This window comes from Galeopterus variegatus, unplaced genomic scaffold (assembly GCF_000696425.1).
Source record: "Galeopterus variegatus unplaced genomic scaffold, G_variegatus-3.0.2 Scaffold3216, whole genome shotgun sequence".
Taxonomy (NCBI): Eukaryota; Metazoa; Chordata; class Mammalia; order Dermoptera; family Cynocephalidae; genus Galeopterus; species Galeopterus variegatus.
Window position 1 is genome coordinate 206,655 of NW_007729327.1, and position 23,335 is coordinate 229,989.

Below are 23,335 nucleotides of genomic sequence, written 5' to 3' on the forward strand. Positions count from 1 at the left end.
TTTATGACTGCAGACAGAGGGTTTCAGCCTTGATAATGCATAATCACAGTCATAGCTAACAGAAGATGGGAGGTGGAAAGGAAGCAAGAGAGACACCAGGACAGGGCTGCTAATGCCTTGTCTAAAAAACGGAAAGTTGACGCTGCCTAGACCCGGTGGGTCAGGGGACAGAGGTGTGCGTTGTGAAGACACTTTCTCATGTCATCTGCCTGCTGGGCCAGTGGCCAGCTTCTCTTCCTGTTTCAAGCCACACACCCCATCCCACTACATACCCACATGCTTCCATATCACTGCATTGCTTGCCTGTTCACTCTAACTGGACCTGTCACCCCAATCAATGCCGGGCCTATAATGTCTTACCTGAAAAATGATATCACAGGTTCCAAAGAGTCAGTTTTCTCTGAAGAACAGTGCTCCCACTCAGAAGAGAGTTGACAACCCCTGCCCTTTAGAAGCTGGTAGAAAAGGTGGAGAACTGTACAGTGGTGCCCAGTGTGGAGGTGGGACAGGACTGGGTAGACTCTGGGTACAACCGGACCCCACATTCAGGAAGGCTTCCTCAGTCGATCAAAAGCAGGATGGTTTTTAAAAGAAGCACTAAGGAATTCAGTCAGAATTTGAACATTCTTTCTTCTGTGGCTATTGGTCATTTAAACCTGTTACCCAGGATGGATAGTGTTTTAACCTAGTGAAGTAGGTAAGAAATGTCTTTAGAGTGATGTTCTAGCATTAGACAAAGAATTAATGTAAAATATGTCCAAGATAGGGTCCCAAAGTAGACCAGGAATGTAAAAAACTTGTCCATATGATGAAAAAAAAAAAAAAGAATGAAAACAAGAACTTTAAAGAATTACTGAAGTATTTGTGTTATTTTGCTTAGTGTAGATAAATCTGGAGGTAAACACCAACTGGCTGAGGGCATTTCGTAAGACTTACAACCACTGTCGAGGAGTTTTTAAGGTGTTTGCAGGTGAGCCAACAGTCTCTCTGGGAGCCTTGAAATATATTTCTCAGTAAAAGTTCTGTCTGGTTTGAGGTGTCCAAGGATCTGAATTCATTCGTTCGTTCGTTCGTTCATTCGTTCATTCATTCATTCATTCCAAGACACCACTTGTTACTTTCTCATTGGAGAGAAAACAAAGGAAATGGCCTTATCATACTAAAAAGCTGAAGATAAGGATCAATACCACCTTGGCCAGAGGTTATTGGCAGATTGGTTCCCTGGCCTTTAATATAAAAATATTTCTTTCTTAAAACACTTATCTGAAGAGTGACAAGGTAGATCTCGGTGTGTCTTGCTTTCCTTTGAAGTTCAGAATAAATTGTGTGTGTGTGTTTTTAGAAAGACATAGTTTAAACGGTCTCACATGCAGTCAGTTTTAGCTTATTTCTTTTTACTTTAAGCATAATCCAAATGGGCATGAGCAACTAAAAATGACTGGAATTAAAATAACCACACCATTTCAACAACAGATATCCAAGGGAGAAAAAAAATCAGTCTTCACATTTAAGTCAGTTAGTCCTTTTTTAATAAATTTGAATTCATTCATCAACAAGTTTCATGTTGTATCTATCACTCAATTTTGCTGTTTTTTTTCATGTCAAATAATACCAAAAAATTACATCAATGTGCTTAAGCAAAACTGGGTTTAAATTTATCTTTACAATGAAATGAAATCACATGAGAATTGATCATGACAGCAATCGCCTATCTCTACTAGAATGATCCTGTACTTACCTTGAACACTCTCACTGACTAGTGACGTGGAAACATGAGACAAGGACAGACACAGGGGAGGGGCTGGCCCTAGGGAGGGGTGCGGTGTGAAAACCGCTCTCTGTGAGGGCTCTGCAAACCCAGGTGTTGGAATTTAGTATTTCAGGAAAACACGGCACCTTTCAATGCAGTAGAAGAGGTAATCAATCCAAGGCACACTAGCTAGTGTCCTGGGAAAATTTATTCCACCTGGGCAGCGTTTTGCCCCAAAATTCAGTGTTGCTCTGACTGTTGGCTCACATTAAGACGAGAGCCAGAGTTGAATCCAAGAGCAACAAAATATTTCACCAATTGTTCAGTTTTGCTTACACAGAATGGCCATAAATACGAACTTGTTTTCAGGTGGAGAGTTAAAGTAGGAATTACGGAATGGATTATACTTTCAAGCCAGGAGATTCAAAATTGGATATATTCTCTTTTAGTACACACCGTTGTGGGACAAACACCAACAGGTATCTACTAGTTGCTGAAAATGAACACCTACAGCTGCAATGTGCCCGTCTCCTAAAACCAGTCCTAACCTTGTTTGGCATAACCTCTGAGATAATCTCCTTGGTGAAAATATCAACCCCAAGTTTGGACAGGAGAGAAATAAATGCCTTTGATGGGAATGACTGATTATGTCAGAGCTCTGGGTTCCATCATTTAAAACATATGCCATTACAGATGTACTTGTACCTTATAAATCTAATGGGGATATCATGACATACTTCCTAATTCGGTTGGGATTCACGGGGAAATGAATATCTCATGGTACAGACAGTGAAACCCCTCTACAGTCTGGGGATGGTGAACAGGAATAACACTGTTTTAAAGATGACACAAGTCTTATCAGTCTTTCTCTGTAAGGTTTGATGTGGCAGGGCTCTTGAGTTGTCTCAAGCATGTCTGAATGTGGGTGATAACAAACTGTCTTAACAAGATTCTTGTGTACATTTTGAGACCCTGTGAAGCATTTTGAAAAGACAGGACCAGTTAGGAAATTAACTTTTTATTACTTTCAGTTGTTGAGAAAGAAAGCTCACTATATTCCAAACTGAACTTTTCTGTCCTTACTCAAGAGGTCTGGGCGTGGGTAACAGCCCCCTCACACACATGTCAGAACTGCGGGTTCAGAATTCCTCAACGTGGCTCACTCACTGGCTTGAACAACTACTGTGGAGTAATGAGAGGTCATTTTAACAGAACAGAGAATCAGCTCCAACTCTCTTCTGTCAGCACAGTCTGAGTTCTCTCCTCAATACTTCTCACAACTTTTAAAAATGGAGAAGTTATAAAATAATTTTATTGGAAGAAAAGTAATTTTCTTCTGAAATGGAGTAAAGCAAACACATACCCAAGGATCTTAAAAAGTTTTTTTTTTTTTTACAGAATATATGTATGCATGTGTGTGTGTGTGTATGTGTGTGTGTAGTTACAAACACTATTTATAGTATAGCTATTATGTTAACTTCATCGCAGTGTCTACAAAGTTGTGGATCCCAGTCTCGGTGCCAAATGCATATAAAAAGCTCAAAAGCTATTATGACTATACCATGCAAATTTATATCCAGAAAACCTTGGGAAGTAGACTGCAGTTCTTCTGAGCCCCGTGGGGGTCTCTGCCTTTGATATTTGGGTACCTCAACTATGCATCAAAAAAGTTTTGAATTACATTTCTCCCAGAAAGAATTAATGTCACAGTTCTGAACAGTATAAATTATACACTTAAATCAACCATTGTCCACATCCATTTGCACTTTGGGGTCCCTCTTCTGCACGTGGAGCTCACATCTTTAATTACTGGATACACAAAAGATACCTGAAGTATTGAAAGAGATAAGGTCTTTGCAAATGTCTTTTTATCTTTCACATGTTAACAATGATAAGGCCACTTACAAGGTTTTCCCCAATCTGTCTAACTCTTAGGATCCCCCATTGTTACCCATGACAACAATTGTCAGAGAAAAGCCAAAGACCAAGAAATCACTGGCTAGTCTCCAGATAAAAATAAAACAAGAGAGCAGCGGCTGGGAGAAGACATTGAAGAAAGATAGGAATGAAGGAGGGAAAAGGGCACAAAAATTGGTAATTGCCTCTAGCATGAGAGTTTGTGGATTATGTTTTATCAGATAGTGGGTTTTGAACTGTTACAGACTCCCACAAATTAAGAGTTGTTATGGCCACCAAAGAAAGATCAAGTCGTGGTCAGCTCGTGGTGCTAGTCCACACCACGTGTGTCCTCAGGGAGGGTGCCTCTGCCTACGTGGAGAACACTGGCGCCAGCCAGTCGAGTCCTGGAATAGACTCTGGCAACTAGTTTTGGATAGAACAGAGAGGGTGAGGCATATGTGGCATTTTGGGATAAAGCATTAATTTAGCAGTTCTTTCCGGCATATTTGCTTTTTAACTTTTTCTCCAAATGCTCAACTTCGCTGTGACACCTGTTTGCACAACTGCAGTCATTTCAGTTTATGGATGCCTGTGATAGAAACATTGTTTACAAAAAATATATCATCTTTGTTTTTTCTTTAGAAAGATCTCATCTAAATAGTAAGTTAAGTTTGCATCTATGAAACCGGTGCACCTTGTCTTGTTTCTACGAGCTTTAAAAAGTCCAAATCCTGATGAGGCTGTGGATCAGAAGGAACCAAAAAGTGACTGTTTGCTGTCAGGTTGCCCTCCTGAGCCTCAGACAGCAGTCATGGGTTGTGGGTGATGCGTGGTGTGTACTGGTCATGTTCCTGCAGAGTCCTAGTCAGCCTAGGAGCGGGTGTATGTGCTTATGAAATACGTCAGATATGGAAATAAAGGCATGAGGATGGTTCTCAGTGTCTGAAATTGAACAGTAGAAGTGTTTTAGCTTCAATCTTAATTTCTAGATAACAGAAAGTAGTTACATCAAAGAAAAATATGACATTGCATGCTGCCAGAATAGCTAGCATAAGAAACAAAATCTTGGCAAATATACATATATATGCATATTATGCAAATATATTTTATATTAACATACAATGTTATAAGAATGACTGATAACGTAACCTCAAGGGGGAAAATCATCCTGGATGGTTTTACCATAGAGTAACGAATAACCTGAGACGTCTATGCTCTCTGCTAGATGTCAGGCCTAGAAATCCATTCCAGATATAGAGTGCATTTCCAGTGATTGAAATGTCATTGCCAGAACGTGCCACTGTGTTCCCACACGACAGTTAAGCTGGATCCACTCCAAGTGAACGAAAAGAAACACTCACTGGATATTAGAGTACTTACAATGAGATACCATTCTCTCCTGATGGGTTTTCAGAAGATGGACGTTCAGACATCCGCGTGGGATCTGTCTGTGTTTGCGAGAACCTCGTCCACTACGACAGAAAAACTGCGTGCCCGATGGAAGTACCCCATCACCAGACAAACCACAGCCTGCACTTAGTAAACTGGAGGAGAGGACATGAGGTGTGTGACTCATTTAAAACTAGCAATACCACTGTATGAGTTTTCAAAGATTAACTAAGAATTTCTTTCTGATTTTTAAACTAAAACATTTAACTTATGATAATAAAAGACACCTTTTGGGATGATGTTGTGTTTCACACCCTCATTCTCAAGGCATAATATTTAGATGATGCTTGTCCCTTTCAATTAAAAAAGAAAAAACTATGACTTTCTTCAATATGCATCCTGTGTTAAATTGTCCATAGCTGCAAAATGTATATATGTATGTGTATTTGTTTTATATACACATGGGTACTTACACCTGTGTGTATAAACATATACACATACATCCTCATATACACGTGTATTTTATATATATGCTGAGAAAGTTCACATATATATACAATTGCGTATGTATATATGTGTGTGTCTGCGTGTGTGTGTCTGTGTGTGTACAGGTATAAAAACTTGACAGGCAGAGTAATATTTCACTCAGTGTTAAATGAAGTCTTTGAAAAATCAAGTACAGTCACTCAGTTAACATAGTACAGCCAGTAAACTAAGTTGAAAAGAGAAAAAGTGAATGGAAACACGATCCTGGACCATCTGTCTATGGCATTCACATCGGTTAGATCAGGGATTTTGATTTTGAGCTGCGAAGACCTCCTCCGTAGATGGGTCTTCTTGTGCGGGATGTTCCTGTCCCCTGTGAATCGCCCATGCCCTTCCCGAGGCATGCTCTGTTTCCTGTACTGGATTCCTGAGTTGTCAAAGGATATTGCTGAATTCCTGGTATCTCCAACGCCACCTGCGACCTCATTCATTTCATTGTGAACCTCCAGCGACGTTAACAGAATGTTTCCATGAGCATCCACCTAATTGGAAGAAAGTGCATGTGGTTAGACAGCAAATTTATGCCGATAAATCTAATGTTCATATGCAAACCCAGGTCGGGATAATGTCGTGCAATCATGGTACAGTTTATGAGAAATTTTACATCTGTCAAACCCAGCAATCGGTTTTATTGGAAAATGTCATTTTGGAAGCCTAACTGCAGTTTAGAGATTTTATTTCCTTGATTTAAAAATTCTCACATAGGTGATTAGATAAAAATAACAGGAGGGCTTTTTCAAACTGAAATTTCACATTATGGGTACAAACCCTTACTGAAGAGGAAGTTAAATTACAAATGCCTTTCTAGATGTTAACTTAGGTGTTAAGCATTTTTCACAAGTCTACACTGGATAGAAACTACGCTCTTCCATGCTTCTTTAGAAGTCAGCTTATACCCTTTTCTAATAATATAAAATATAAAACAGTCGTGGAGAAATAAGCAAACAGTCTGGTGACTTTGGTGGGGTAGATATAGACCCCTATCCAAGTAAGAGCTCCTGCCTAATCCTGGTCCTGGCAGGAGGCCTCCTTTTAAGGGCTATATTTAAAGTCCTTTCCCACAATGTAGCCAAACTTTAAAATGATAACATCTTATTCTGTGCTAAACACAGCTTCAGACCTTTCTTGTGAATGCCAGTGGTCCATGTGTTTGCTGGTTGGTCTGCCATGGAACTTTCGGTGAACCATCCTGAGGCTAGGGGTCCTGGTAGAGTCCTTTCTGGGCTGAGACTCCGTCTCCCCTTTGAGCAGTACCAGTCCCTGGCATGGCCTTGTGGTCTGTTCTGCAGTCTGCCGGGTGCTTACTCCAGCTACCCTATGTTCCCATCTATTCTCCCTTCTTTTGCCTGCAGGGTCTCCACCTTGTCTTTTCTTTGTCCGTGGAAAACCTACCCCTTCTTCTAGCACTGGATTAAGTATCTATGGCTTTCTCCATGAAGATTTCACAAAACTAGTTATTATGTGGAGAAAGAATTTGTTGATATATTAATTTGTGTCTTCCCATCTTCTGTAAGGTGAGGTGGAAAAAGAAGACTCCGGACTGAGAGGAGATAGACCCCCACGCAGCTCTGAGCAGGTGAGTACCCCAGCAGTGATGGTCCCCAGACACAAACGTGGCCACTTGGGTGTTGGCACAAAGGCACCAAAGAAGGCTTTGAGATGTCTACACACCATGATTAGAGAATGCCAGTTATGTTTGGGGAAGGTGAGGTGGCCCCCAAGAGGTCACACCTTGCTCTCCAGAACCTGGGAGTGTGTTATCTTACATGCAAAAGGGCCTTTGTAGATGCAATGAAAAGATATTATCTTGGATTACTCGGGGGGCGGGCAGTCTAATCCCATGAGTCTTCTCCCACTGGAAGCAGAAGAGAAAGTTAGAGAAATGAATGCAGAGGGATGTGAAGCTTGAGAGGGACTCAGTTCAGCCCCGAGGGAAGGGGATTCAGGAAAAGCATCAGAAGGAACAGGGCAGCCTTAGCAGCAAAGACTGGCTCCAGCCAATAGCCATCCAGGCAACCGGGACCTCAGTCCTGCAACCACAGGAACTGTCCTGGCCATCACCTGCATGAGCCTCGATGCACACTCACTCCCAGAGCCACCAGAGGGAGTACAGCCCCACTGAGGCCACGCAGAGGAGCCCATGGACTGTGTCTGCGTGTCCAACCTGTGAAACTGTGCCATAGAAATGGGTGTTGCCTGAAGCTGCTGAATTTGTGGTGGTTACAGCAGCAACCAAAACCTCTACAGGAGGAGAGAGGGACATGCACTGCACTGGGCCTCAAAGAACAAGTAGAAATTTTTTAGGCAAAATGCAAGAGAACAGCAGAAGCAAAGGCTGGAAGAGAACGAGCAGCGCTATGAGAAAGGCAGACTCCTTGAGTGGAACTCAAGTCCCGAGATGACCGACTCACAGATCACGCAAGTGGCTGTGCCTGAGGCGGATGGGACCACTGTCACTGTCATCTCCACACCATCTTATCACAGTAGCAGAGGACACCGAGTGGTGAGTGGGATGCAGGTTAGAGTCAGGCCAGTAAGGTTTTCTGTGCGTGGTGTTAAGGAATCTCAACCTTGCCCTCTGGGTAACAGACAGTAAAAGTGATTTCTGAGTACAAAATCAGCGTGTTCCAGAAGCACAACTCGAGCTGCAGGATAAAAAGTAAAAGCCGATGTGGGAGGAGACAGTGCAGAGACGGCCCTGCCAGAGGGCCCTGCCCGGCTTTGTTCCCACTAGTGCAGTCTGGAAGAGAAGCGCCCTGCACTGTCCACTGCTGCTGTGCTCCTGCCGCACACCAATCCCAGTGCCTCTGCTGGGCCTGGCCAGCACCCGCTCAGTTCTGGTCTCTGCAGTTCTGAGGGAGGGAAGGAGTGGGGACAGCAACTTCCACTTAGATCCCCAGAGGGGCCACAGACTTCCTGCCCCCTCTGAGCTCCCAGCAGGAACACCCACACTGCAGCAAGCACATCCTTCATTGTGAGCCCAGGGCTGTTCTGTTTCTTTAAACAATGCTGCTGCCAGTGAACTCCAGGATGGACAGAACCACCCTGGGGATCCTCACAGACAGAGCAGTCTCCTTAGGATGGAAGAGAGCCAGGCTGGGGGCACACGGACATGCACATGGACAAAGGTAACAGCACAGGGGCTGGATAGAAGGCCCTTCACAGAGGCACGGTGGGGGCAAGGGGCAAGGACAGAAACCCATTAGTGTTTTCTTATTTATTTATTTATTTATTTATTTATTTATTTATTTATTTATATCCAGTAGAGGGAAAATCCTAATGGTGCTTGCATTTCAAAAGTACCTGGAATGTTAGACCTTGGCAACATTTTGTAACTTTGTTTCTGTGTCTGTTATCTTTCCTTGGAATGACCAGCAGTAAAACCCTTCCCACAACAACGTCTGCTGTCTTCAAAACCAGGGAGGCATCGGTGGTTTGGGAGACCAAGTCTCTCTTTGTACCAAGAGGATGTGAGAGGAGAAGGCCCAAAGGTAAATGAAGGTGTGGCTGGAACAGGAGGGGCAGTAGTCTGTGCAGACCAGGGGACCCGCAGGGGGTGCCCTGGTGAGGCGGAGTCACTCAGTCTCTCTGAGCAGGGGGCGATTCTGACCTGCTTTGGGTGCAGTGGGGAGGAGAGTGTGGCCAGCGAGCTGGCTTTACAAGAAGAACCATCGACAGCAAGATACTCGAGGAGGAGCCCAGGCTCACTGGCCCCTCTCTCCCAGCTCCTCCCAATGTGCTTATGCCACATAGGAGGGAACTGCGTGGTGAGGGATGAGCCACCACTCACGCTGGGCTGGGAGATGGGTCCACCAGTGCAGCGCTGGTAATTCGGGCCATTCAGTTAATTCACTTTACTGCAGTGAACATGCATGATACCCCACCAAATATCTGAGAAAAAATATATTTGAATCATGAGAAAAAATATATTTGATTGCCACTTAAAGAGAATTAATAAATTGTGGTCACTTATCAAATAAGCTCAATTAGAGTTTATTTAAATGTCCAACATTTTAAACAGATGTACTTAAATGATAAGCTTATAAGCTTAAACTAAAATGTATAAGTTGAGTCAGGGAAAAAACAAAGGTGGAAGAAAGATGCTTGTTTTTTTTTTTTTTTTCTAGAATGTGGGAATTATTCTTTTACTAACAATACATGGTTTACTACATATTAATTAGAATCTCAGAAAACTGAAATTGTTTTCCTGAAGGTAGAAAAAAGCAGAAAACATCATATGTAGGGCTCTAGAAGACTGTTCTCTACAGCCCATGTAATGTGTTAAGTAGAACAAAGCTGTGAGATGAAAAAGTCCAGTGGTTTACTTGAGAAGGTGGGACCCACTGGAGACTTGCACACGAAGGATCTGGGAGTGTTCGGGATTATTCACGCAAAACATTACCGTCCCCGCCCCCCCCCCCCCACCCCGCTACACTCATCCTCACGAGCTGTTCTAGGCGCAGGACCACAGGATGAACACGAGAAGGTCCTCACCCTGTGGGGGTCTAGCAGGTGAACACTTCAAATAACCAGCGAATGCATTTGGAAAATAATGCATGGTGACCTGTAAACACATTTTTAAATACCATTTTTTTTCAAGTTACCAAAAATACCATAAGAAAAACTCCTTTTATCAAAATCTAGGGGACTGGAATTAACAACTTTGTGGAACAAAATACCAAAGAAAGAAATATCTTTTCTTAAACGGAGGGAGGGGAATATTTTGCAAACCATTTATTCAGGTGAACTGGAAGGTTCTGATGACTCAGTTTCACCTGGCTTTAAACAGATGACATGTATGAGCTTTGTCCTCTCTTCCCACTGGGACATGGTGTGTGCATTCTGGAGGATGTAAGGCACTGGATGCTGTCTGGGGGGAGGGCTTGGTTTACCATTTCACAAGCATGGAGCCTGTGCCCTATTGGTTGGGAGAACAGGGACAAAACCGACTGCTTGGGGCAGGGAGTGACGGATGGAGGATGCAGCCAGGCAGTGGGGAAAATGCCACAGAGGAGAACATCTGGCTCAGGTCCGCAAGGAGGGAAGATGTGGACCACAAGGAAAGGCAGTCTAGGTAGAAAGGACAAGATAAGGGACAAAACAAAGAGGTAAGGACATATCCGACGGTTTCAGGAACCACACAGGGAGTGTGAAGGAGACACAAGAAATGAAGTCAACCGGATGCTGAGTTCATTTTTCAAGATTTGGTGAAAATCTGTACGAGTCAATGTCCTGTCTTCTTCAGTCTTTTGTGGTCAGTGTTGTGTGTTTGGGAAATGACCTCATGAAGGTGGGAATCTAAGTCTGTGCCTTTGAACTCTAGTGAGGGAAACCTAGCCAGAGGGAAGTCGAAACTGCTTCCCTGACAACATCATTAATAATTTACAAAGCTGAGGTGCTCTTGGGCACTTGGACATTTGATGGCTAGGTTTAGCTGTCTAGGACCCAGCTCATGTGAGGTAGGACTCAAAAGAACCCATACAATTTTACATCATTCTTGTTTCAGAGAGGGTGAACACTTGTGATGGAAACAGCAATGCAGCCAGCACTTATTCTAGCATAGAAAGTAGCTCAACTATAAATCGAATTAATAAGACCATAGTGTAAATAGTTTGCTTGCTTGGCTTATAGTTGTACATTTACATGGTTTTCATTTAAACCTAAGCTGATTTGTAGGACAATTACACCAACACCACTAGCAGATTATTTTTTTCTGAAAGAATTAAAAGGTCATCCAAATCTATTAAATTTTAGGAACCAAACACGTTAAACAAATATTTCCCCAAAAAGATACAACTCTTTTTCTATCATCTATAATTTAAGTCTTAAAACAGAAAGAAGTGATTGTGGGTGAAATACAAGACTGAAGTGCTCTTTATAGAATGACAGATGACTTGCAATTTTTAAATCATTTCATGAATACTTCTTATTTTGAAGGGTTCATCTCAAATCTACTACAATTAGAATCATTGATTTCAATGTAGTTTTTCTTCCTGCTCTATCACCTTGACAGGTGCAAACATTAAAGATTAAAAATGTCTCATTCAGAATACATCACAGAAGAATTTGGTGTTTTTCTTTCCCTAGAATATGTCACCAGATTGGCACGTAGCTGATATCTCATTCTCTACATACCTTCCAGCTTCTAGTTAAGAAAAAGACTATAGTTTTAGAAGACTAAGAAAGGATTTGTCATGTGAGGAATGAAATCTTGCTCTTTAGTAAGAATGATGTGGAGCCTGCGGCTCTGATTCCTTGGCAAGAATTATGACTTTCTTCTGCCACTTCGTGAAATTGAAACACCAATCGGTCAACTTGCAAAATATTGCAAAACTTGCCTCTGTAATGCGTGCGTCGTGACTGAAGCCCAACTCCTTGGCACAGGAGAAGGCAGGAACAAATAGATGGAATGCACGGATAGGTGAGGGTCAAGGCTTACGTTGTAGCACGGGGCTGAGGAGAAACTAAGCAAACATGGGAACGCGTTGTGCACTCATGAATCAACTACTAGGCCACAATTTGTTTCTACCCTTCTTTCCTTTTCTTTTTAAAAAAATTCTTCTTGCTCAACTAACTTATTTCTCAGGCCTGTAGAGCCTTCCTTGCTCTTTCCCACGCCCTTTGTGACATCCCGGTCCACGCCTGCCATGGGCATGCAGTCACTGCTGGAGTACCGCCTGTGCCCTAGGCCCAGCAGTTATAGTGGATAACCACTACAAACAAGGAAAGTCTACTCATGGTCATACAGTAGTGTCAATGGAGTCCCTGTCACAGGGGAACTGTGGTGGCACAGACCCCTCACTGGCATCTACAGTGCCCCTACAGGCACTGTCTTCCTTCGACATGCCTTAGAGGACACAGAATGTGGTCTCAGGAGAGACAGCAATAAGTCGAGACCCTGCTGCAGAGCTGGCAGCTGTTGGTGAGCGGAAAACTGCAGGCTGCTGGTGGCTTTACTGGTAAACCAAACCAAGTGCTACCGCTGACAGTCAGTGGTGAGTAGTTACAAGGCACTGTCGGTGACGCTGCTGGCTTGTGTGTGCAGTGCCATTTGTGAGTCACTTAAAACTTGCAATTCCCTCCTCACAGTCCTTTAATTCATCCACATTGCTTGATGTAAACTTTCTGGGAGGCACATTTCTATTTAAAAATTATCACTAAATTCATAATTTCAGTCAGGAACGATTTTTATCTTTAAGAGCATCAAATATGCATTTTAAATGAATGTACATGCATTTGTATGTTGACTTTAAACCGTAAGAGCTGATCTACAATAACAGATTTTTTTAAATATGAAGATGTAAAAGCTTTGCCAAAACTGCTGAGAAAACAAACACATTTTGGAAAAACAAAGAACAAAATGGATTCATGAATCGACTGAAAATTTCTCTGCTATCTACATTCTGCTAATTTTCTCTTTGTTTGAGATTTTTTTGTCTTTGTTTTTGTTTTAAATTTAAAGCTCACACTCAGAAAGGTATTTCTGTAGTACAACAATTTGACTGTGCTAAACAGTATCATTTAGAAGCAAGGAAACAAATTCATAATCCACCAGGATCAAGAGAGAATTTGGAAAGCCAGAGTCTTACATGTACGTGTGTGTGTGCATGTGCCTGTGTGACGGAAACTACAGCGATGTGACGAGCTCTAGTTTCCCTGGAAACAGCAGGACCAAAGCACATTATGTATTCAAAGTAGGATGTGGACATACTTAGAAACATAACAGTATGATTCTAAGTATATTTTCCAGTAAAAATTTGAAGATAATTTTGCCTGTGGAAAGCCTGGTTTTATTCACAGATCCTGGGTTTTTCTGACCAACCCTATTTGTGTTTTGCTGAAAGGAGGGGAGCCATTTACATTCATGTAACATGCCTCCATTCATTTCTGGATATCTGTGGACTTACTCTGTGCCACCGCTAGGGCACAGGTGGTACTCCGGGAGTGGCTATGTGCTCTTGGGAGGGGTGGACCGGGATGGCACAAAAGGCATGGGAAAGAGCAAAGAGGGCTCCACAGGCCTGAGAAATAAGATAGTTTAACAAGAAGAATTAAAATAAAATAGATTTTTAAAATTATATAGAAATTGCAATGTGCTTTCATTAAAATATTGTTTATAAGTGCAATAGCACACTGCTTTTGTTAAAAATAAGCTGAAATGGCATTTAGAGACAAGGTTACTTTACTTTGTAACTGGGAGAGGGTAACAGCCTGCAGAGGTAGGCTGGAGGAGGTGAGCCTGATCTACACTCCCCCAGGGGCTTCCTGCATCAGCACACCCTGCTGGCCACTGCTTAGGGTCTTCAGGCCCTGGCTTTTTGCAGAACACGCCCTGGAGGGATCTAGAAAAGCTCTGGATAGAGCACTGCTCCCAACCTGCTCACTCTTCCTGCACTTTGGATTTTCCTGGGGGGCTGTGTCCGAGAGTATGGATGAGAGGGGTCTGTCTGCCTACTTCAGTGCGAAGAACAGCAGCACGCTGGATTGTCAAAGTGGTCATTTTACAACCAAAGGAATATTGCAACATATTTGGAAATATGCTTCTGTGTGTCAAAGTCAAGCCCCACACCCCAGAGATTTATTCATGCCAGGAGCCACACATCCTGTCCTTTTTACAGGGACCTGGGAAGATTTAGGCTTCTCAGCATCTTTACTACTGTTGGTTTCGTGTGAAACCCAGTGTCTTGCACAGGAAATATTTCAGATTATGATGAACAAAGCCTCCACCATTTCCACCCAAAGATCATGCAAGTAAACACAGGGGCCGGTCAGCTGTGGGGGGCTGGGAGTGGAGCGGGGTGTGCAAAGCCTACCCGGCTGCTTTCGCTCTTTGACCGGTCACTCTTCGCCTTGGCTGTCTTTTCTGCAAGCTTCTTCTGTCTCTGAGGGCCTCTTCCAAAGAAAATGTAGTTGACAAAGGCATACTCCAGAAGCGCCAGGAACACAAAGACGAAGCAGCCCATCAGGTACATGTCGATGGCTTTGACGTAGGGTATTTTGGGCAAAGTCTCCCGAAGGTGGGTGTTGATGGTTGTCATTGTCAGCACAGTTGTGATCCCTGGAAAAGAGAGGATGTGCTGAGAGGCTGCAGTTCGGCTGCAGGGGTCCTCATTTCTCACTCCCCTTTTATATATTCTCCAACGGCTTGTAGTTGGAGATAATGCATTGAACTTTATTGGGCAATCAGAATGCAACAAAGTTTACAGCATGTCGTTTGGTCAGCATGTCACACTCTGAACAGTGAGCTCACAGCTTTACTCTGGGGACATGAAACTGCAGGTTGTCCCCTCCACCCCCCCACTGCACCTTGTCAGTGAGGAGAATGGAATTTCCAAAGTGGAAGGAGAGATATGTAGGGCAGCAAAGAAGAATGTGATCTCAATGAACATTGGAAGAAAATAAACATAAAGCACTAAGAGCCTGGATGAGAAACCTCCAGGACACAGCATGAACCTGAGGTCATCCCCGGCTGGAGAGGCAAGGCCCTCAGGTGGAGCTCAGTGAGACTGCCCGACGGAAAGAAGTAATCGCCACCACAGTGCTCACTGGAGGCCAGAGGAGTGAGACAATGGCTTTCTACGATCAAGGATGTGATCCAGCCCTGAGCTCAAGATAAAGGAGCAGCTGAGTGGGGCTATGAGGGTGGATGGTCCCACAGTCTACACACCCTGCTTGGGAAACACTTGCTAAAGTCAAGGGTTAATGATTTTTTCCCTATTTCATAGAACCTCACCATGCTCTGGGGCAGTGACCAGGTCTTTTTTGTTTTTACATCATTGTGTCAAGCTGTGTGAGTTAGCTCCCTAATGGAGCTCATTTAGTCTTTGAAGCCATGGAAGGACCATATTTTGCAATTCTCCCACCCAAGGCAGTTGACACTGTTCTTGCCATACAAAGATCCCTTACTGAATGATTTTGGGCCACAGGGACCAGGGGCCACATTGTTAGTGACATGACCAGAGCCTGCTGAAGTGAGTTAAGCCAGGCTTACAGGAAAGGCCTCGATCACTTCTTGGGGGGCGGTAACTATGGCAGTTGGCACGACGTCTTGGGACTGTGCTCTGGTCAACTCTTTCCTACCCACGCAACTGATGCCTCTGATATTAACTGATGTGACTGTTAACTGTGTCTTCCAGGAGCCAATGGAGAGGACGCTTCCTCTCCATGGCTCCCACAGGCCTCCCTGAAAAGGTGACTTTCAGCACTGAGAGCCTTGCCTCGGTCCTTCATCCACGCTGACCGGAAGAACAAGTGGCCCGAGCGAGGCAGGAGGCAGTGTGGGCCCACAGCCAGCTCTCCAGGCCGCTCTGCCCACGGTCCAGGCCGGAGCTTGGACTTGTCACGCATCTTATTTTGATCCCCTCTGGATTCCCATCCCTGGAGGCACAAACGTGTCCTGCAGGGAGGGCCTCAAGACTATGGAGCTCAGCTCGCCCATGATGAGCTTCAGGGCAGCGAAAGAGCCCATACCCATCCAGGAAGCAGAGAAGAGAACTGAAGATCTGAGAAGCGATTCTTACGTGCAACTGCAATCCACGGCTGCTGTGGAATGCACAGAAAGCTAGGACATCAGAACATCTTAAGGTTCTCCCTTAACATCACATTCATGTGCCCCTCAGGACTTTGTAAATTTGAAAATGGCATTGGGATAATTTCAATTTACAAATAAATGTGAAAACACCATACAAATGCTACAAATTAGGCATTCTCACCATTACTCACAACTTGGTAATGCTGATGCCTCTAGTTTCTTTCCCCTCCAGCATGGACCTGGGAAGCCTGAGTGCGCAGCTTCAGCTGCAGCTTAGCCTCTCTAGCCGACAGACATGAGAAACACTGTCCTCGGTGGGTGTCCCCAAAATGGGCTGGGAGAACTGGGAGGTGCAGCCAGAACACCACACAGCCACTCAGCCTGACTGTGAGGTCCAGAGGGATAGGCTCAAGGATCTCTTAACAGCAAGCCTTTGCAGGGAGTGCACCCCTCTCTCTGGTTTGGGTTCATATAAGCTCTTAGCTTAAAAGGCCTGTGCATTTACTAATTCCTCCAGTAGTTTTGCCTCCTCTCTAGGATCCTGTGGAGGATGGTGTATGTGGTGGTCCACAGCCTGGACAGGAGAGCCACATGGCCCAGGCCATTGTCTGGAGCTGTGGGGAAGTCTAAAGGTAGTGCCTGGGGCCTGTGGCGAGCCACTGACCGTAACTGGCACTGTCAACACTGATAACAACAGATGATTGTGTTACAATCATCACTACAGAAAAATAACTCTTCAGAAGCCTCTGGTTTTCCTGGCCTTGCCTTGAACTTCACTGTCTGAGAGGACGCCGTCGAGGGCAGAGAGAAGGTGACTGGGTGTAGGGCTTTTGTGTTCTTCATACGTTTAGCAGGCTGTTAGCCTCAGCTCCTTTCTCTTCTAGATTATGTTCACTGAACACTGTATCAGAAAAACTACACTTATAAAGATGGCTATGAAATAAAATACAGTTTCTGTGCATCATTTAATCAAAACGTTTTATTTCTCGCTTTTTTGATCAAAATAATGAGGCCTAAATTACATTAGGACACATTTTCACTTTAGAAGTACTGATACTTATTCATGGACAGCTGGACTCAGGGTTCTGAGGGAGACCACCTAATTCCAGCTCCCACTCTGCCGTCTGGTGGCTGCTGACACTAACAGCTCAGCGCATCCGGGGTCAGCCCCGGCAGCAGAGGCGCACCGTCCCAAAGCACAGAGAGCAGCAGCCCAGCCGAGCCACAGCTGCACAGTGACAGCAGGGGAGCAGGCCTGGCACCTGCAGTACACTCCAGGCCCACAGTGCGAGTCTAGGGGAGCGCTCACAGCATAGGCCACACTGGGTGCCCTCCGTCTGCACACTCACTGCTCTTCCTGACCTCATTTAGAACCAGGTGGACCTAGCACAGCGCAGCCCTTGTGGAGGAAGGCCAGCAGCACTCTGAGCATGGCAAAGGGCATGGTACCAGCAGGAGGCTGGGGGAGGGGTTGGGGGAGGAGACTGGAGAATCAAAGCCCTCCAAACCATGGCCTTATCCTCTTAAAGAGTCACAGGGCACAGTAGCACCTTAAAGATTTGGAGGGATCCCTCAATAACAAGAAGTAATAATGCTTGCTTAGCTTTCTTAAAATCCTATTGACACTTTAAGAACCACCCATAGTGGTTAAGGGAGAGGGCCCTGGAGTTAGACTAACTGGATTGAAATCACTGGAAATGTAGTAATGATGTGACTTTGTGCCAGTCACTTAGCTTCTCTGTACCTCATTTTCCTGCTCTGTAAGATGGGGCAATAATGTTGCCTATGTTGCTACAGACCTTCTACAGAATAGGTCAGATAAACACACTAAGGGTCTTAGCAGAGACTGGGGCAGCTGAGCATCTGATAAGTTTCAGCCTTCATTATCATCGTCATTGTTTTTATGATGGTGATCTTATTCAGTGTCATGACCCTATGACATTTCCTTAACCAACTGGAGACAACCAACTGTTGTTTCCCAGCACCTGCAGACCCAGACCCAGAGCCACATCCTCCATTGGCAGGAGGGACAGTGGGAATGAGCGTGCTGGTGTCGCCCTGAAAGCTGGACCTGTGGGCTCCCACTATTGCCAGACCCTGTGGCCCTAAGATCACAACTGCCTTGCACACCTGCAGGCTTTAAGTCCCCTGGCTGGGGGGTGCCCTCTCCCTGCTCCCCTCACGCCTGCCTCCATCTCCAACACCAGCCAGAACCTGACCCTGCTCCAGTGGCTTAACCTTGGCTACGATTCATCCCAGCAGAGCCACAGATGCATGATTTAGATTTATAATAGTGATGCTGTGTTGTTAAGACAAAGTGAAAACACTTTCATATACTGTAATGAGGTTGGGTTGAATATAACCTACTTCAGATAGATTATCTGTTTAATATTGTGGAAGACAATATTTTACATTTAAGGAGGTTTAAAACTTGTTTATCTAGGAAATTTAGATGTTCACATTTTCAGTACGCCTCACCCATTATGACGCCAGGTAACTATAGTTGTTTGGTGCTCACATTTATCTAATTACTTCAGTAACAATATCTTCTTCCAGAAGATTCACTGTGAAGCCTGTGAAGTTTCCGCTTCAAGTCTTCACTTGCAGAGGCCTCTTCTGGGCTCAGGGAGGGGGTGGGGGTGGGGGTAGCGGGTAGCAGGAATTTTTTGTTTGAATATTTTATATTCTTTTTCTTAAAACAGAGCACCTGAAATTACGTATGCAAACTACTTCGCAAAATTTGGACCTGCCCCTACAAATTCATTGTATCTCTTCACTTTCCAGGTGAGAAAACAATTTAACAAAGAGTAAACTAGTAACATTAAGAAAAAAAAAAAAAAGTAAAATCTACATAAAGACTGACATTACAGGGTAACCTCTATAGGCTGTAGAGGCATTCTGGACATTTTTAAAAGAATTTTGCTTACCATACCTATTAGAAATACAAAATAATCAATACAGCACTTTTACTTTTTTGATACTTCTTTGTTCTCAATGTGCTTTTTTATTCACCTAACACTTTTTGCAATAGCTACCTGATTTTCTCTAGTCATAAGTATGTGTTACTTCTTAGGGGGTGGAAATCTGTACAAGTTACATATCTGTGGGTCTAAACCAGATGTCTATACACACATATGAACACCCATTCTCTTTTAAAAAAAATGCTACTCAACTTAAAGTCCTGGGAAAAAATCAGTAAACAGAAAAAGAAAGAAAAGAGGGGATAACTGGAACCAGCAAATGTGTTGATAATTCTTTTCTATCAGTTTTTAAAAGTACTATTAATAATTTCATTTTCAGGACTTAAATTCACCCCTACCCAAAGAAAAAATGGACTGGAGATTGGTTGTGAGCTCTGTACTTACCTAAAATGTATTTAAATGATTCTTTTGTCCATGCAGTTTTATAATAATTAGCACAGTGGAGAATGTTTCTGAATATATAAGCCTTCCCGTAATAATCAAAAATGTTAAATATAATATTGCAACCTATAACGTATATTGTAAATCAGCTAATAATCCACTTGTCAAAGAACCAGTGGTCAGAAAAGATCACCAGAGCTTTTGGGAATCACTCAGAATCTAACTACATGTTTTAGTGCTTATTAAATTGTGTAATTCTAATTATGTGCTGTAATATTTGACTATTTTACAGACTTAAAAAAGGAGAATGCACAATTAATCAAGTCTTCTTTCTGGGCCACAGAATAATTTTGAACAGGAGATGTTAATCCTTGCTTTAAAATTAGTGTCAAAAATAGTTTTATTATGCAAATATTCTGCAAGCATATTTTCCCTTTCATGGGCATGAAAATTCACATTTGAGCCTTATAATTAAATTAACACATCAAGGGAATCGTGCATGAAATTAGTGCTTCAAGATAAAAAGTGACTACACGGGCAAGGCTGGTGTCATAATGTCAAAAAATTGTAGTTGAACTATAGCCTTTGAACTTTCCTAATACTGTAATGATACGGTTACTTTACATTTTAAATGTCACTTAAAAATGGCACATACCGAGGGCAACTCTAGCAGCAGATGCATCGTAATTGATCCAGAAGGACACCCAGGAGAGGATGGTAATCAGTATAGAGGGCATGTAAGTCTGAAGAATGAAGTATCCGATGTTTCTCTTCAACCGAAAGCTCAACGAGAGTCGGGGATAGGCACCTGCAGTAGACAGACAAGGTGTCAGGCTGGGGAGAAGAGGGGTGGCAGCTTGCTTGGACTTCCCAGGTCACTGGCATGTGTGTGAAAAATTCACGAGCTAAATCAACCATGCAGCTTGATTCTGTCTGCCAAACGGTATTTATGGAAGAATTGGGAGGGGGGTGTACTGCAGTCTGTGTATAAGACGATCATGAGGATACTCTTCTAAGGCTAACTGCTCAGCTGAAAACTATCCCCGGGAAAGCTTGGGGGAAGATTTTAGCTTAGAATACAGAAAAATGCCAAATACCTTGTTTGCTTGTTTAATTTATGACCATCCCCTTCTTCTCTACTCTAGACAGGGGAGATGTGGTTCAAAGTTTAGGAAGCAAAACAGTTTTTAGCAGTAACCCTTCAGCCCATGCCCAACAACTCTCAGCACAGGTGTTGGTGGCACTGACCTCAGACCGACTGGGAAAGCTTGGGCCACCCCAGACCTGGAGTGGCAGAGAGCCAGTGCAGTCCCAGAGAGGGCAGCAGTGCACCATGAGGTGCTCTCTCCAGCCACGGGAAGGCGGGAAGAAGGGCACCCGGGTCCTAGGGCTAATCCTCAGATGTGTCCGTTCCACTCAGCTCCACCGTTACAGAGTGGGAAGACGCCGCTTAGACCGCCACAGTAGCGTTATGTCTGCCTTTCTGTTTTGTTTTTCTCAGAGCCAGGCAAGTGTGGCCTCTAGTTCCTGCCATCCATTTCGACAGCCCACTTGATCAGTTCCAACCCTCTCAGTACTTTATCTCCCAGATTCTATCGAAGCTGCTTGAAGGTCAGTGAAAACCCAATGGCCTTCTCTAATCACTGACTTGCTGACTGTCCTACCCCCACTGACGGACCCTCTCTGCTCCTTAGGTGCTACACCTGGGCTTCAGGAACTACGCCTTTCTCTACCTGCTCTCACTCCAAGCCTGACAGACTCCTAGTCCCCCTCTGCCTCCAATATGTGCATTTTCCACACTTTGTCCCACATTGCTTTTTGTGTTGCAGGGACACTGTTCTTTTCTTCAGCAGTCTGATCCACTCTCATGACTGTTATCTCTATGTACAAGATGAACGATTTTATCTCCAGGCCCCCTACTTCAGCATCAACCACACTTTCAGCCAAAATTATACAAAAGAGAAAAGTAATCACCTAATAGGCCCAGCACTTAAAGGCTGACAATCTGGGAAATTCCCTCGAGTCTTTTGTGTGTGCGCCTATAATTTCTTTTACACAGCTCTGATCAGATACATGTATCATATCGCCGACACAGCATAAATATTTTCGTAGTTGTTACAAATTATTTGTAAACAGGATTTTAAATTCTTCCTATTTTTTTAATCAAATATATACACATGGACTGTATAGTTTATAAATACAAATTCCTGAGTGCTCTAGATTTAGGTAATTTCCATTTTTACAAAATTGTAAAAAGTACTTTTCAGGGGGCCGGCCCGGTGGCGCACTGCTACAGTGCGCTGCTTGGGAGCGCGGCGGTGCTCCCACCGAGGGTTCGGATCCCACATACAGACCCGTTCCTGCTCACTGGCTGAGCGAGGTGTGGGTGCAACACCAAGGGTTGCGATCCCGTTGCCGGTCTGGTACGGGCGCGACACTGAGGGTTGCGATCCGTTGCCAGACACGAAAAAAGACAAAAAGGAAAAAAAAAAAAGTACTTTTCAGAATGTCTTTGAGCAGAGCCCTTTTGCTATATTTAGGGTTATTTCCTTAGGATGAACACGCCAAAAGGGGAACTGCTGGGCCAATGTTTAAGGCTTTTGATACGCACCATCACGTTATTTTGCAGAAGGATGAAACCGATATGTGCTGCCACTACCAGCGGTTTATGAAAGTGCCTGTCTCACCCTGCAAACACGATAATGCCACTCAGTATCTCTTATAAGTAAATAACTTTGGTTAATTCCCTTGGGAAAATTTTGTCCTTTCAATTACTTTCTTTAATTGAATACTTGTTATATGTTTTTTTCTCTTCCATGTTTAATCTATGAATTATCCGATCACACTACTGTTTCATTCTTCTCATTTCTTTCCTCTTCCTGCTTTTACCTTTTTGTCTAAACTCTTTACACACTACTCTTTGCTTGTATGCTCTGCAAACATTTCCCAGCTGTCAGTTTTAAAACTTTTAATGGGTTTCAGTGGGGACACACAGATAGTTAAATTTTTGTATGTAATTGTATCTAACCATTTCATTTTGTTTCCTTGTGATTTTTAGAACTTGCTTTTAAGCTTAGATAAGTTCAGGAAAGAGATGCACCTACACACCTTTATTCTAGTGTTTGATATGAGGTGAAAGTATACATTGACTTTCATCTCACAGACAGTTAACCAACTTTGCCAGCACCATCAGTGGAATAAAGCTTCCCTTCGTGTAGATTTGAGACAGCTCTATTGTTTCACATTCCATTCCATGTGAACGTGGATCATGACATGACATGCCATAAAGACAGGTCACCCCTCACCATGGTCTCTCCACCTCAGGGACCCTCCCCACCGCTCCATCTGCACATTCCAGTAGCATAGCATGACACACGCTGTCATCCCTGACTCCAAACCTCTGTGGCTCACTGCTTCCCACAAAGGTCAAAACACTCATATGGAAATTTTAGTTTCTCTGTGTTTTCCCAGATTAACTTCAGTTTTATTTTACAGCATGTCTCTGCATTAAACATAACATTTTCTAGTCAAAGGGGTTCTCACTGCCTCAAAATAATTGTCTTTATTTCTGGCCTCTGCTGACTCACACCCACAGTTCTTAAGAAATGTCTTTCCTTATCCATACTCCAAGGCATTGGTCCAGTGCCACATCTTCCATGAATGCTTTCTTTTTCTCCCTCCAAATGTAAGTGATCACTCGTTTGAGTTATTTTCTTTCTCACTGTAAGTACAATTATTAATATTTACCAAGGTAAGATCTTCTTTAGCAAATTGTGCAGTCCCAAAGGCAGAGTCTGAGAAGTAATGTATTTTTTATGCACTAGAAGGCCTAGGTAAATGTCTAAACCACCATAGGTC

At 43.5% G+C, this 23,335-nt stretch overlaps 1 protein-coding gene across 1 annotated transcript; it reads right to left on the reverse strand.

The window, feature by feature from the left end:
* Window positions 1-1,511: 1,511 nt before the first annotated feature.
* Window positions 1,512-21,223, reverse strand: GABRB3 (gamma-aminobutyric acid (GABA) A receptor, beta 3). The gene is made up of 3 exons (XM_008584311.1): window positions 20,133-21,223; window positions 14,398-14,642; window positions 1,512-6,066 (listed from the first exon to the last, which is right to left on the reverse strand). The coding sequence occupies exons 1-3, from the start codon at window positions 20,212-20,214 to the stop codon at window positions 5,725-5,727; spliced, it is 669 nt and encodes a 222-aa protein (XP_008582533.1). The 5' UTR covers window positions 20,215-21,223; the 3' UTR covers window positions 1,512-5,724.
* Window positions 21,224-23,335: the final 2,112 nt, after the last annotated feature.